Source organism: Saccopteryx bilineata, chromosome 4 (assembly GCF_036850765.1).
Source record: "Saccopteryx bilineata isolate mSacBil1 chromosome 4, mSacBil1_pri_phased_curated, whole genome shotgun sequence".
Lineage (NCBI taxonomy): Eukaryota > Metazoa > Chordata > Mammalia > Chiroptera > Emballonuridae > Saccopteryx > Saccopteryx bilineata.
Window position 1 is genome coordinate 242,182,197 of NC_089493.1, and position 15,797 is coordinate 242,197,993.

Here is a 15,797-nt window from a genome sequence, read left to right on the forward strand (position 1 = left end):
CCCCGTGTCAGCCATATGCGGCCAGCACATTAATAGATCTCCTCCTCTAATAAAACTCTTCAAAATTCATCTGGACTGGGTGTCTACGTGAACTCGATGAAATGAGGTACAGTGCTCAGAATCTGTGGTGCGGTACTTTCTAACAGTATCATCAAAGAAACAGACAAGGCTGGATTAGACAATTCCCGTGAAAACCCAAGTCACCAGCATGCTCCCGGATTTCAGTTACAGGTCTTCCTGCTCCACCAAAAAGGAAGGTTATTTTTGGTCACAAAAGGTCCTATGAATCTTAACTGACCACACAGCCAGGAAGATGCTTTTTCCTTTTTGATTGAAACATGATTTGGAGTAGTGGCACATACACAGGATCTGAAGTGGACTCCCGGTAGGAGTGTGCAGGCGCTTGCCAGTGAGCTGGGCAGAGACCGAGCTCCGGGCTATGCTGGCCTCTTGTGCTGGCCACCGGCTGGGGAGCCTGGACGCTGGGCTCTGAGCAGTCAGGGAGGAGGCTGCACGCTCCCTGAGATAAATAGGCCTGTCGTGGTCATTTAATTACCAAGTCCAAAGGAGGAGCTGGAACTGGAGGAGTCAACAGGGCCGGCGCCCGGTCTTGATGAGGTAGCGAGTAGCTTTGCCACCAGCAGGAACCTCTCAGAGGAGCTGTAATCAGACCGGACCGCAGGGAGTCACAGCCATGTAGCCACAGGCCTGGAATTGCTTAGCAAGTGCTCATTACGTGGAATTAGTCATTAAGAGAACTGTCTGCACACGCAGTTCCTCTCTCCCACATCTTCCATTTATCCGTGAACGCCTACCAGGCTCTCTCCCCTGAACTGCTCATGAGGTCACCAATGACCTTGGGGTTGCCATATCAAAGTTCCAAGTGCCCTCTCTTCCTGTGGGCCCCTTCTCTTCCTCCAGCGCCCTTCCCCAGGACTGCCTGGGTTTCACCCCGTCTCCCTGCTCTTCCCTGACTCTCCTGCACTGACCCCTCGCTCTCTGCTCCAGCCCTAAGTACCAGGATCGCGAGGACCGGGGCGTGGACCGTATTCTACAGCCTACCCACCGTTTCTTTACCCGATTCTCTCCACTCTCATGTATTTTTCTAAAAACATGATAAACACTTCCATTTTAAAAAAAAAACTATTTATTGATTTTAGAGAGAAGAGAGAGAAAGAGAAGGGGAGAGGAGCAGGAAGCATCAACTCCCATATGTGCCTTGACTGGGCAAGCCCAGGGTTTTGAACCGGTGACCTCAGCACTCCAGGTCAACACTTTATCCACTGCGGCACCTTGGATTCCCTGGATTTGTCTGTGACTTCTCCACTGAACAGGCAAACACCTCTAAGGCAGGACTTTTGAGATGATCTCCCAAATCCAGTCTTCCTCCCTCGGCAGCAAGGGGAAACACCATTTACCGTCTTGCTGACACCAGGCTGAGTCAGCCGTCACTCCTCCCTTTCCCTCACCCTTCACGTCCACCAGGTGAACCACACTGAGCACATCTCTCTGCACCCAGGGCCAACGTTCCTCACCTGAACGACCACAGAGCCTCCCAATGGTCTCTCTGCAGCACCTGTGCACTCTTCTAGCCTGGTCTGCACAAGACCATCCAGAAGAACTTTATATGACAAATCAGATCATATACTGCCCTTCAGTGCCTTCCGCCCAGTTGGAACCAAGTCTTGGCCTGCTTTGACCTACCAGTCCCTGCTCGCCCTGCCCCCGCCTACCCGGCTTTGGCACTGCCTTCCCCTTGCACGTGGAGTTCCGTCAGTTCTCAGCACACACCACGCTCTCTCCCTCTGCTTGGGAAGTCCTTCCTCCGCTCAGCTCCTCCTCCTCCTCATGTCAGCTTTAAGGTCACCTCCTCCGAGAGGCCCACACATCTAAACGTTGTAGTTCTAACATCATGGCACCTTGTCATTTCCTCCAAATTATTCATTGTAATCTATATTTCATTAAAAAACATTTTTCCCCCATAGTGATTGAGAGAGGAAAGGAGAGAGAAGGAGAGAAGAGGAGAGAGGGGGGAAAAGAGGGGAAGAAAGGGGGAGAGGGGGAGTGAGGGGGGAGAAGAGAAAGGAGGGGAGGAGAGAGGGAAAGAAGCATCAACTCATCGTTCCACTTAGTTTCTCTACCGAACCTACAACCTCTGCACCGGAAGACACTTTAGCCACTCAGCAGCCTGGTCAGGGCCTGTATTTAAGTGTTTGAAAACATCTCCACAGTGACTATGTCACATGACCCTTCACGGTCAACATCACAGTCTAACACTGCTTACTATTCTTTAGAAAATGCAGGCATTGTATAACAGCTATCTCTAAGTCCTTTACAAGGATAAAATTACTTAATTCTCAACAACCCTTGAAGTCAGTACTATTATTATTTTAATGTTATAAATGAGGAACTCAGGCACAGCTATGAAACTTGCCAGCAGAGCGGGGATTCTGCCCAGGAATCCAACTGCAAGTCCCAAGTCTCAGCATCTCGCTGCAGGACGCTGGGTCCCACCAGCAGGCGTTGAGACAACACCTCTGAAGAGCACGGCCTGTAGAACTAGGACTGAGGTGTCCACAGATAATGATGTTCTGCAGGTATGATGTCTGCACGTGGCTGCTCTCTGCCAGGAGTAGCAGCAAGTAGAGAGTAACAGTCTCTGCCACGAACATGTTTCTTGCCTAGGAAATGCATCTGTCATGGTCACATGTGTGCCTTTGCCTAGGGCTGTGGGGTGTGCCCTCCACCACTCTGCCCTTATGAGATCTGGGTAAAACCTTCTCTCTGAGCTTTTGGAATATGAGGGGAATGATAAAAGCGAAAAGAAGTCTCAGTGACCCAAGCAACGCCCACCTCAAGCCCCGGGGCAAGCATTAGTCCTCACGGCGCCCTGCAAGGCCGGCTCTGGAGCTGGGCGCCTGCTCACGGGATGACCTGTGCAGGGGCACGCTGTGTCCCTCTGTCCTGCGGAGCATGTGCGGTGACAGGGTTCTAAGCACACTCCTATTGCCTGACTGCTGTCACACATCAGCCACATAGGAGCAGCAGCACGTGCAAGCCTATAGAACAGCCACACGGGAGCAGCAGCACGTGCAAGCCTACAGAACAGCCCCTTTTTAAATGGTGGTCTAACACAGTGGTGAAGATCCTGCTGCCTGTTTGCTCGGCAGGGGCTCCTCTTTCAAAGGACCCCAACCTGCTCCCTCTTCATCTCGTTCCACTCTCTGTGCAGCTCACACACAGTATGAGTCCATAGCGGCTGAAACCGGGACCAAGCAGTGGGAGCCATCCTTCCTCCTTCATGGCCTGATGTGTGTTCCTCCAAGTAAGGAAGAGACTAGACAGGTAGGGAAGGTGTCTAGAGCTGGGCAGCTCTTGTCAGAACCTGGATCTGGAGGCTTGCTGCAGTTTGTTCTAAGGCACTTATACAGCCACGTGCTCTGCGAGCCTCCTGATGGGTGAAGAGTTGTGCCTGCTCCTGGGGGCGCGGGGAGAGCAGGACGATGGCGGAGGTGACTGTGCCTGCTCCTGGGGGACGATGGCGGAGGTGACTGTGCCTGCTCCTGGGGGACGATGGCGGAGGTGACTGTGCCTGCTCCTGGGGGCGCGGGGAGAGCAGGACGATGGCGGAGGTGACTGTGCCTGCTCCTGGGGGCGCGGGGAGAGCAGGACGATGGCGGAGGTGACTGTGCCTGCTCCTGGGGGCGCGGGGAGAGCAGGACGATGGCGGAGGTGACTGTGCCTGCTCCTGGGGGACGATAGCGGAGGTGACTGTGCCTGCTCCTGGGGGACGATGGCGGAGGTGACTGTGCCTGCTCCTGGGGGCGCGGGGAGAGCAGGACGATGGGGGAGGTGACTGTGCCTGCTCCTGGGGACGCGGGGAGAGCAGGACGATGGCGGAGGTGACTGTGCCTGCTCCTGGGGGCGCGGGGGGAGCAGGACGATGGCGGAGGTGACTGTGCCTGCTCCTGGGGGCGCAGGGAGAGCAGGACGATGGACAATGGCGGAGGTGACTGGGGACGCAGGGGAGAGCAGGATGATGGCGGAGGTGACTGGGGGCACAGGGGAGAGCAGGATGATGGCGGGGGTGACTGGGGGCGCAGGGGAGAGCAGGACGATGGCGGAGGTGACTGGGGGCGCAGGGGAGAGCAGGACGATGGCGGAGGTGACTGGGGGCGCAGGGGAGAGCAGGATGATGGCGGAGGTGACTGGGAACGCTTCGGAAGGTGGCTGTTCTACTGGAGAAGAGGCGGAGGAGGGGTCTGCAGGTTGAGAGAGGGGGATAAAGTGAAGCTCACACTCTCGGGAAGAGGAATTGTCCAGAGGGACCAGACCACAGACACATACAGGGAGACATGTGAAATATGAGCCAGGAGGTCAAGTTAGGGACCTACAGATGATCTTGAATATCAGGCCACTGAGGGCATTTCCGCAGAGCAGCCCGATCAGAACTGTGCTTTAAGGTACTTCTGGTGGCAGAACCCTAGACGAGGCTAATGGCAGAATGACCCATCAGGGTGCTACTCCAAGAGTTCTGAGGAGCTGAGGGCTACACTTACAAGAAGGCCATTGCAAATGGACAGGATTTTAAGGGGAAAAGCAATGTGATCTGCTGACCAGAGACAGAGAGAAGAGACTTCAGAGTTAAAATCCGGGATCATTAGAAGACTATACTTTTAAAAAAATAAATAGGAATTCTGAAGAAGAGGCCATTATGAAAGGGCAGGAGGAAAGAGATGATAATTTCTGTTTTGGACATGCTGTGTCAGAGTGTGATATTAGGGTGGAGATGACCAGTGGGCAGAGAGAAATGATGCTGAGACCATTTAGGGACCATGTGGAAGAAGCAATGGCACTGGAGTCTAAGTCATACCTGGGTGAGTAAGCCATGATCCCTGCCCCAGCATCTCCTGTGCTGAAGGAGGGTGGTGAAGGGAGGAGGAAGGGGTGGAACCAGGCACATAAATTCAGGGCACCGAGAAGGAGCAACAGCAACAAAGTAAGTGGCATGTGTGGAGGTGGAGGAAGGAAACACCCAGATGCATTTTACAGACTGCTGTGCATGCTGGGGGCCTGTGCTTGGTCAGGAGGGAGCAGGAGCAGCGCGAGTCCAGTCCCAGAGGAAGGAGTGAGGGAGTGTGGGGGTGGCTGCGCTGGGGGGGGGCATGTGACAGGCGGCGAGGGGGTCAGGGCAGGCTCAGACCAGACACTTGCTGAAAATCTTGGACATGGACAGCTGGCATTGCTGGGAGCTTTTAAGTGATGAGGTGTGGTGGCCACTATTCAAAAATGACCCCCAAGATACTGGCTCCTTAGTGTACACACACCTCCCAGCTGGTCAGCCAAACTCTAATCTAGGTGCTGCTACGGGGCCCCAGACAGCTGATCTAATTAGACAAGTCTTTAAAGGGACTGGGCTTTTCCTGGAAAGGGATCTGAAGCAGAGAAGGGATTTGATGAGAGAGAGGTTCTTGCTGCTGGTGCTGAGGATGGAGGGGTCTTTGAAGAAAGAATGCCGGAGTCCTCTGGGAGCTGAGAGCTACTGCTGGCCAATAGCCAGCAAGAAAACGGCACCTCAGCCTCACAACCGCAAGGAACCAAATCCTGCCAGTGGGCAGATTCTTCTTGACAGCTTCCCGAGGAGAATGGCCCTAAATGACACCTAAATGGCAGCCTTGTAAGACCCTGAGCAGAGAAGCCAGCCATGCTGTGCCCAGATTCCTGACCCATGGAAACCAGGAGCGTTGTATTAAGTCACTACCCTTGCGTTAATTTGCTATGCAGCAACAGAACATTAGTACCAGGCAGCCATCAGATTTGCATCTTATAAAGTTACTCTGACTCCGAAAAGTCCCCCCCCCCCCCCCCCCCCGTGTACTCAGTCTTTATTGGGAGCACACAATGCGCTCTGGGGTCTCCATTCTTAGAAAGAATTCCTTGACAGTTCTCCTCCTCTCCTCCCAACACTGGTCCCCAATTCTTGTCTCTCCCCTAGCCCACTCCAATTCCAATGTGGGGTGCTTGGCCTCCTTGCTTTGAAACACTTTCTTTCCTTGACTTTTACGTCCCCCCCGCTGGTGGGTGTGTCAAGGTGTGTTATCTGGAGGTCCTCCAGTCACTGTTAATCCATGCAGTGGGGGAGGGCCCAGGCCGGGCCATTCTCCTTGAATTCTGAGATGTTGCCTCAGCTGTCTTCCTGTGCGGGGCAGCTCTGCTCCCCACCGGGGTGCGCAGGTCCTCCGGGTCAGGTCCCTGGCCACACTAACCAGTCAGGGCCCATCTGCCCCGGATGTCAGCCCTCTCTGAGCAGCAGTGGCCCCGTCAGTCACCAGACAGATAAAGGGCACCTGTGCACTCCTCTGCTTGATGGGTTGGGCACATCTGTCCCTGAAGAGTGGCTACTAGGATTGTTGACTGCCTTTCCTTACCTAGTATTTCATGACCGCCTGGCACACATGCAGACACAGGTGACAGATCTCAGGTCCCTGAGGGGCTCAGCAAAGCCGCCGGTGGCCAGTGACTCCGTGAGCACAGTCTCCTGCGGGGCGAGGCACCCGACCTCTGCGGGGGCTGTGTCAGAGCTGGAGTCACTGGCCTCCCAGTGAACGGGGTCCTTTCCCGCTTGGGGGCCCAGTGGCGCGTGGGTGAAGACTAACCCTAACTATTCGCTGTCCCCCAGCACTGAGGAATACAGCATCCTTACCTTTCAACAATACAGCCTGGGGTCTGTGCAGCGCCATCTCAGCACTTCATGTGCCCCGGCATCTGGGGGACAGATGCATGGTCCTGGACCGGAGCACGGAGGCTCCCAGGCCCAGACCTTGCACACTAGGGTGGGCGTAGTGTTCAGGCAAGCCCACACACGTGGGCTTGGCACACACTCATCTGTAAGCAAACCTCTGGCAGCAGGTGGGGTCCAGCAGAGAAGGTTAGAGACCCGTAATTTCTCACCGACTGGCTGAGTGACCGTGGGAAACCCCTCAGCCTTGCTGTGCTGGTCCCACCCCCGCCCCCACACGGAGACCACCCCCCGGGCACTGCCTCCCTAGGGGACGGCGGAGATGAGCGGCCTGCTCCCTTCAGCTGCGCTCAGTCTCCGGACGGAGGCACAAACACTCGTCTAAAGACGAGTCCCTTCAGGAAAGTCTCACTTTAACTGCACAGATGCAGCTCACTTCTCTGGTATAAAGACATTTAGTCAAATTTTACTAGGACCAAGAGCAAGAGAAGGATCTGAGATGGAGAAGGTTTTGTAACACGTAGCCTGTGTGGACAACAGGAAAAGAAGGCCCCTGGTGAGCACGGCTTCCATGCAAGACCAGAAAGCCGCTCCTCCAGACGGGGTTTGATGGCAGTACTGAGCCAGTAACCCCGTCAACGGTCATGGAAGGGAGGGAGGCACTGAAATCAGAGCAGATGGGAGGCGCCTAGTACACCAGGATTGGTGCAGTCTTGGCTTTGTTCTAAACGGGAAGGTTGGGGAAAGACAGGAGAGAGCAGGGAGGGCTGGTGTAAGGCCTGTGGCCACGTCCACCATCACGGCCGCCTGGTCCATGCAGGTTCGCATTAGATTCGGACAGACGGTAATGAAACAATGGAGCCAAGAACTGGTGGGCCATCATCTTTATCCTAGCTTGCACCCAGCGGGCAAGAAATACACACACTGGGCTCCAAAATCCACTCATTCAGTGCTCACAAAGCTACTGACTTACCCGAGTTTCCTAGAATCAAAGGTTTCTAGCTCACCAGCCTTATTCACCTCTGTTCCCCATCTCCTTCTCTCTGCACAAACTCTGTACAACCTGGCTTCTCCTTTAGCATTCTGCCATCTTGGTTGCTTCTCCTCTCCTCCACATGGCCTTTATCTGCTCTCCTTTCTCTGCTCTCTCCTCTAATGCTAACCTCAGGAACCCAGAGAGCAAGCTCCTGGTCTGTCCCCATTTTATAGTGTAGAAATCAAAACCTTTAATCCAATATACAAACAAGGAAGTCTCTGATACAAAGTCACTTATCTGAGGCATAATGGGATTCCTCATGAGAATGCACCACCCCACATCATGCAATCAGTCAAGGGGTGGGGAAAAGCTTAGCCTTAAAACTAAGCCTTAGGCTGTAACAACCTGGCATACTTACAGCCTGTCCCCCACACCCAATACAAACTAAGTGAGCCACTTATATCATATTTAAAAACTTATTTGACCAACAGGTGGCAAGGCTGTGACCGAGGCTGAGGCCCAGGGAGGTCAGGGACACCAGGCTGAGGCAGGTCAGAAACCTTAGAATCACAAGGCACCTCCCTTAGGGGTGGCTGGTTCTCCTCAGGGAAAGACCACTGCTTTGCCTCTTCCCCTCCCCACTCTCTACCTGCTGTCTTGAATCTGGATGCCTGGGGCCCATAGTTTCCTTGTTTAAGGGAGAAATAGTTCTGAAGATTCTGGGAAGTTTCCCTTCACTGATTTCAACCACTAGCTCAATTTAATACCTTCAAAGAAGGTGTTAGTGCCGGACTGGTAGTGGCACAGTGATAGAGCATGGACCTGGGATGCTGGGGTCCCAGGTTTGAAACCTCAAGGTTGCCAGCTTGAGCACGGGGTCATCGGCTTGAGTGTGGGGTCATCAACATGATCCTGTGGTCGTTGGCTCTGCCTGAGCCCCCAGTCAAGGCACGTATGAGAAACAACAAATGAACTAAAAGTGCTGCAACTACAAAGAGATACTTAATCTCTCATCCTTCCTGTCTGTCTCTCTCTAAAAAAAAGAGGTTTTAGTTTCCACTTGATTTTTAAAAATAAAAACATCCATAAACCTCAGCCCTCAGGTGTCTATATTATATCCCCTCATGAAATGATTATTCCAGTTTTTAAGCTATATTTACAGTATAATTATGTTATTGCCCCTTTTCTGGGAGCCCTGTGGGCTCTTTCTTGGCTCCATATATCTCGGTCTTGATTAGAAATCCATGCTAACCAACTTAAGGCTAGTTACTGGAAATCCACTGTGCAGGACAGAGCAAATGAAATCTCTTTGTGTTGAGTCAGCAGACCTGGATCCTACCAGTGCCAGCAAAGGCCTCTGAGGTTTAGGGCAGGGGTCCCCACACTATGGCCTGCGGGCCTCATGCGGCCCCCTGAGGCCATTTATCCGGCCCCCGCCGCACTTCCGGAAGGGGCACCTCTTTCATTGGTGGTCAGTGAGAGGAGCACATTGACCATCTCATTAGCCAAAAGCAGGCCCATAGTTCCCGTTGAAATACTGGTCAGTTTGTTGATTTAAATTTACTTGTTCTTTATTTTAAATGTTGTATTTGTTCCCATTTTTTTACTTTAAAATAAGATATGTGCAGTGTGCATAGGGATTTGTTCATAGTTTTTTTTATAGTCCAGCTCTCCAACGGTCTGAGGGATAGTGAACTGGCCCCCTGTGTAAAAAGTTTGGGGACCCTTGGTTTAGGGAATTTGAACACAGGGGCTTAGCTTACAGCAGGGGTCCCCAAACTACGGCCCGCGGGCCGCATGCAGCCCCCTGAGGCCATTTATCCGGCCCCCGCCACACTTCTGGAAGGGGCACCTCTTTCATTGGTGGTCAGTGAGAGGAGCATAGTTCCCATTGAAATACTGGTCAGTTGGTTGATTTAAATTTACTTGTTCTTTATTTTAAATATTGTATTTGTTCCCGTTTTGTTTTTTTACTTTAAAATAAGATATGTGCAGTGTGCATAGGGATTTGTTCATAGTTTTTTTTTATAGTCCGGCCCTCCAACGGTCTGAGGGACAGTGAAATGGCCCCCTGTGTAAAAAGTTTGGGGACCCCTGGCTTACAGACATAATATCCAAATGGCTCCCAGCAGGAGGCAGGGAGATCCCGCATCTCTTGCTGCAGGCATAGTAAATCACTAGGATTCCTTGAGGGCATTTCCTGAGTAGCTTCTCTCCTCCCACCTCAAGCCAAGGAATTACAGTGGTACCTTGAGATACGAACAGACCAACATACGAATTTTATTTTTTTAAGATATGAACTGTGACTCGGTCCGTATTTTTGTTCGAGATCTGATCGAAATTCCGAGGTAAGAGTTGTGATTTGGGAAGCTGCCGCTAGTTGGCGCATTGGCTCACGGGTCCATTATCGGCAGCACAACACCAGCATCTCGTTCTTTCTCATGTATTATCCGCAGAATCAAGTTGAATTTTGTGTTCTGTACTCGTTCTTGCTTCATTTTTGCATTTTTAATTAACTTTTTTTGTGTTCTATCATGGGGCCGAAGAAAGTGAATGTAAAGGACAGTGGTGAGAAGAAGAACAGAATGATGTCAATAGAAATAAAGCAAGAAATAATAGAAAAACATCAGTGTGGTGTACAAGTGATTGAACCGGCAAAGCTATACGACCGCAATACATCTACAATGTGTACCATCCTTAAACAAAAGCATGCCATCAAAAGCTCAAATCCAGCGAAAGGAACTACAGTTCTGTCCCAATTAAGGACAAATATCCATGAAGAAATGGAGAAGCTTCTGCTGGTGTGGGTGAAAGAGAAAGAGCTGGCAGGAGATACAGTGACAGAGACTGTAATATGCAAAAAGGCACGTATTATTTATGGTGACTTGAAGAAGAAAGAACCATCAACCTCAAAAGAGGCAGCAGAAGATACGTTTAAGGCAAGTCACGGATAGTTTGAAAATTTCAAAAATAGATCTGGCATCCACTCGGTGGTGAAGCATGGTGAAGCTGCAAGTCCTGACGTAAACGAGCTCGTCGAGAAACATGAGGAGGAACTCTCAACTGAGGAGTTGAAGGAGCTACAGATGATGCAACATATGGAGCTTCTACAAGAGATTAGTAGTGAGGAGGAGGTAGAGTCGGAGGAAGTGATTTCTCCAAGTGAAATTAAAGACATGCTGGCAATGTGGGAGAAGCTTTCAAGTTTCATTGAAAAGAAACACCCAGAGAAAGTTTCAACTGGTCGTGCTTCAGCACTTTCTAATGACACTTGTTTGTCACATTTCCGTAACATTTTAAAAGGCAGGCAAAAGCAAACCTCTTTGGATAGATTTTTATTCAAAAGTCCTGCAAGTGAAAGTGCCGAAAGTGCAGCCAAAAAGGCAAAAACAGGTGATGATTAAATGAAAAATAAATAATGTTAAGCTTAGGTTAAGTTTAAAGTTAAGAAAGTACATTTTTTTTACAATTAAGTTTTTGTGGTTTCATTTTAAGTAAAGAAAGTGCAGTTTTAGTTTTGTTTAAAGTAAAGAAAATGCAGTTTTAGTTTACATTTAGTGTTAGGAAAGTGCAGTTTTAGTTTATGTGTCTACAGTGCCTGCATCCCTTCCTCCCTCCCTCCTCCTCCGCCATTCACCTCTGTTAGCCACACTCATCTGTCTCCAAGGTAAGAATACAGTACTAAATATCACTTTTTTCTTTTATTTCATATATTTTGTTATGTATTAGTAAAGTAGACATGTGTGTTTCTTAATTAAAAACATGTTTTTTTCATAATTTAGGATGGTTTGGGGATGTTTCACAGGGCTGGAATGGATTAAATCTATTTCAGTTATTTTAAATGGGAGAAATTTGTTTGATATACAAGTTGACTGACTTACAAGTTCGGTTACAGAACAAATTAAACTCGTATCTCAAGGTACCATTGTACAATTTAACCACATGGCCAGAGGCGCTGGCCACCTAGAAACAGAGCTATTACCTGTGGGCAGAAGAGACAGAAGGTGACAGTAAGGAAGTCAGGAGGGCAATGAAGTTCCCAGGAGCAGCCTCAGTTCACTGTCAGCCTGGAGGCCACACTGTAAACTAACAGCCCCAGCTCTTACCCCCAACCCCAGAAATGATGGGAAATGCGTTTTTTAAAAAATCCCTTAACATGCCAGAAAGCAAGGAGTGTTCTTTGTGTGCCAGAAACAACGATCAATCATAGAAAAGTCTTTCCAAAAAAGGAAACCATAACTCAGAATGCAGACGGAAGGATGGTGCAACAGGAAGAATGGGACTCAGGCCCTGGCCAGTTTGCTCAGTGGATAGAGCATTGGCTCAGCATGCAGACGTCCTGGGTTCGATCCCCAGTCAGGGCACACAGGAGAAGCGACCATCTGCTTCTCTTCTCCTCCCCCTTTTCTCTCTGTTATAGTAACATAAAATCAAATTAATATAAAATGTAAAGAGGAAACTAGGATTGATTTAGGTGTAACCAGTTATGTCCTTTTGAGATAACTCTATATGTTTCAACTATGTTTGTGAATTAATGTGATTAACTATATTTTACACAAAAGCCCACTATGCAAGGCCCAACTGCCAAGGTGTAATGAGTTTACTCCCTTTTCTGGTAACGCCATTGTCAACCCTATCAAGCCCATGTGTGACTTATTTTTGAAGTGTGATCATGTAACCCTATGACCTGACGAATGGCTAAATCAGATTAAGGTAGCTGGGGTGAAGATTAAGGCAGTCTCCTGAGACTCCACTGAGACCCCTCGGCAACTGCCACGAAGCACTCTGCCTCTCCAAGCAAGTTCATTCGGGATGACTGAAGCGAGGACCTAGACAGAGCCGGCCATGCGTCCTAACCATGAGTGAATTAAAGTCTATGTTATTTAGCTTGCTATGAGTGTCTCTGTCTATTCAGTTGATGCCTAATTACTTTCATTTTACACCGTGAATTACCTAACGAACCCAGCAATAACTTAATTATAACCAACTAAATAGTTTATCATGACAATCTTTCTTCCCCTCTCGTAGCCAGTGGCTCCACTGGTCTGAGCATTGGCCCTGGGTGCTGAGGATAGATCAGTGGTCCGAGCGTCAGCCCCAGGTGGGAGTTGCCAGGTGGATCCCAGTTGGGGCACATGTGAAAGTCTGTTTCAATCATCTTTCCTCTCACTTCAAAATGAATGAATGAGTGAATGAATGGGACTTAAAGGGGCTCCAGCTGAGGTGCTGGCAGCAGGACAGGAGGGCAGGTGCCTGGGTCAGACAGGCAGCCTGAAGAGCTCTTACAGGCCAGGAGGAAGGGAAAGCCCAGACGGTGAGCCACTAACCAACACCAAGAACAGGCCACAAAACTCGATTCCAAAAAGAATATGATGTGAAGAAATAGAGTCAATACAGTAGACAAAATAACATTTTAGAGTCAGTATAATAAATATCCTCAGAGAAAGCAAGAGGATATCATATCGCTGAGGAGATGATAAATTTTATCACCAAAATGAAAGTGCTCAGCCTATAAGCCCAACACTGCAATGGACACAGCTAATGGGTAAGTCAGTGAGCTGGACGCCGGAGTTGAAGAACCCCTCAGAGCCGCACTGTCCGACCTGGCGGTCACAGCCGCGTGAGCACAGGGCGCCCGAAATGCGGGCTGCTTCGCCTTGAGATGGGCCACAAGGGTGAAATATGTATCAGATTTTGAAAAACTTGCTACAAATAATAACCTCATTAATATAGCTTTTAAAACATTGATGACGTTGAAATAATATTTTGGAGACATTGGGTATATAAAGTGCTATTAATGTGGATTTCACCTGTTTTCTTTTGATTTTTTAATCTGGCTACTAGAAAGTAAATTTACACTGTGGATGGCACTCCATTTGTACTGGACGGTGCCCCTCTGGGATAGGGGACAGAAGTCTGGCAAGAGAAGCTCGGAAGATAGGCCCCGACGAACCCGCATCTGTCTCTCCTTGCAGAATGAGAGAGAGAAAAGAGGGGAAGAAAGACTAAAACAAGGGAGGGGAAGGTCCACCACTCTATTAATACAGGGGCCTGCTGAGCAGAGGGAGCTGGCAGTGCCCACGGAGGCATTCCCACTGACACCGGAAACAAGGAAAAGACGCCCATTTTGCCTGACCAGGCGGTGGTGTAGTGGATACAGCATTGGTCTGGGACGTGGAGGACCCAGGTTCAAGACCCCGAGGTTGCCAGCTTGAGCGCAGGCTCATCTGGTTTGAGCAAGGGTCACTGGGATTGCTGTAGCCCCTCGGTCAAGGCACACATGAGAAAGCAATCAAGGAACGCTAAGGTGCCGCAGTGAAGAACTGATGCTTCTCACCTCTCTCCCTTCCCGTCTGTCTATCCCCCCCCCTTTCACACACACATGCATACTCATTTTGATTGTCACCATTTAACATTGTCCTGAAGGTTCCAGCCAACACAACAAAAAAGCAAAGGGACATTTCCTCTTTGCAGATGAAATGACAACCTGTATACCCGCCCATCGTGTCCCTCTGAAAGGTCTGGCACCAAAAGGGCTTCTCCATGTCTGGCCAGTGAGGACAGACAAATGTAGGACCCATCATCAAAGAGATGATAGACTTCATCACCAAAATAAAAACTCAACATAAGGAGGCCTTTCATTAAAGGTTTTTTGATAAAATATAAGACACTAAGTTAAATTTGGATTTCAGATAAACAAGGAATAATTTGGGGGTGGGAATTACAGAACAAAATAAAAACTCAACATGTACATAAGCCAAGCACCACAATGGACACAGCTGAAGCTCCTCCTTCCTGCGCAGGCCTGTAATGACCCTGGAACACTGGCATGAGTAGCCAAGAGAACTGAGGATAAAGCCGTCACTCCCAGAATACACTGCTTGTCAGGGACACGGGAAGGGTACTTACCGACGGATGGCATTGGCGAACTCCGCAGCCAGCTCACTGTCGCTGTACGTGGTCCTCAGTTCAGACAGTGACAGGGCTGGGGAGGCAGCGTCAGCACACTCCTGAGAAAAGCAAACAGATACTTGTCAGACCCGGAACCAATGGGAAGTGACAGCCCCAGCTCTGCCCCAGGTTTGTGGACCTCCATCAACTGGCCCGGGGGGGCTGATGGTCCCCATGTGCTCAGAGCACTCCCTGGGAGCCAGGCACTGGCCTGAGTGGTCACACACACATTCTCACGTTTAATCGTCATGATACTCCGAAGCGGTACTGTCATGATCCCCATTTCACCAAGGAGAAAACAGGCACAGAGAAGGTATACTGCCCAGGGCACCAGCCAGCACATGGTGCAATGAGGATTCAAACCCAGGTCACTGGCTGCAGGTCGGGGCTCTTCACCACAGCGTCAGCCTCTCGGAATTCATAAAAGACAAGTGGGAATCCTCAAGGCCAGCCCCATTTCTCCTTGAGAGAAAAACCAACCTTCTCTATGCTTAGAGGCTTTAGTGAGTTCAGGGTAATACTGCAGGAAACCCAGAAAGGGGAGGAAAACGGAAGTGCACTCTGCTCACGTTATAGCATTAGACAGGAACACTGACATCACCCTCACACTTCACAGAAGAGGAAACGTGAGTCGGAACTCCCACATCCTAAATCCAGTGAGGACTGCCCCAGGCAGTGGTCACACCTGTCCGAGCGCTCTCAAGGGAGGGCTGCAGCCACGCTGCACAGTGGAGTGGCCGGGGGAGGGTGCTCATCTGGTCATCTGCTCAACAAACCTTTACTGGGCACCTATTACACCCCGGGCATGAGAATAAAAAGCTTGTGATCTGTTACAGATGATAAATTATTTATTGACTGTAAACAGAGTTTTATTGCGATGGGAGGAGAGCTACACAGAGTTTAGTGCTGGAAGTCCAGATGACTGGCGGGGCCTGTGTCCCCTCAGCTAGAACAGAAATGCGACCCAGGGGGTCCCCTCAGCAGCACAGCCATCGCCTGAACACCCTTCCCTCGGCCGTGCCCTCCACCTACATGGCTCTCCCTCCTGCCTCTCCACCTAGCTGCCCTGCAGAGCCAGCCTGCCGCCACGAGCCCACGGACTCAGTGAGATTCCAACAGCCCCCCTTTGCA

The 15,797-nt window shown here is 50.2% G+C and overlaps 2 protein-coding genes across 4 annotated transcripts in view; both read right to left on the reverse strand.

Annotated features, from left to right (window-relative positions):
- The window catches only part of LOC136334176 (uncharacterized), a 399,355-nt gene that overhangs the window by 249,056 nt on the left and 134,502 nt on the right, over positions 1–15,797 (reverse strand). The window lies entirely within an intron of this gene.
- Positions 1–15,797, reverse strand: part of MCC (MCC regulator of WNT signaling pathway) — a 550,138-nt gene that overhangs the window by 20,455 nt on the left and 513,886 nt on the right. For all 3 annotated transcript variants that reach the window (XM_066274073.1, XM_066274074.1, XM_066274075.1), the window contains one exon: positions 14,625–14,725. In XM_066274073.1, coding sequence (XP_066130170.1) covers positions 14,625–14,725 — 101 coding nt within the window. The remainder of the gene's footprint in view (positions 1–14,624; positions 14,726–15,797) is intronic.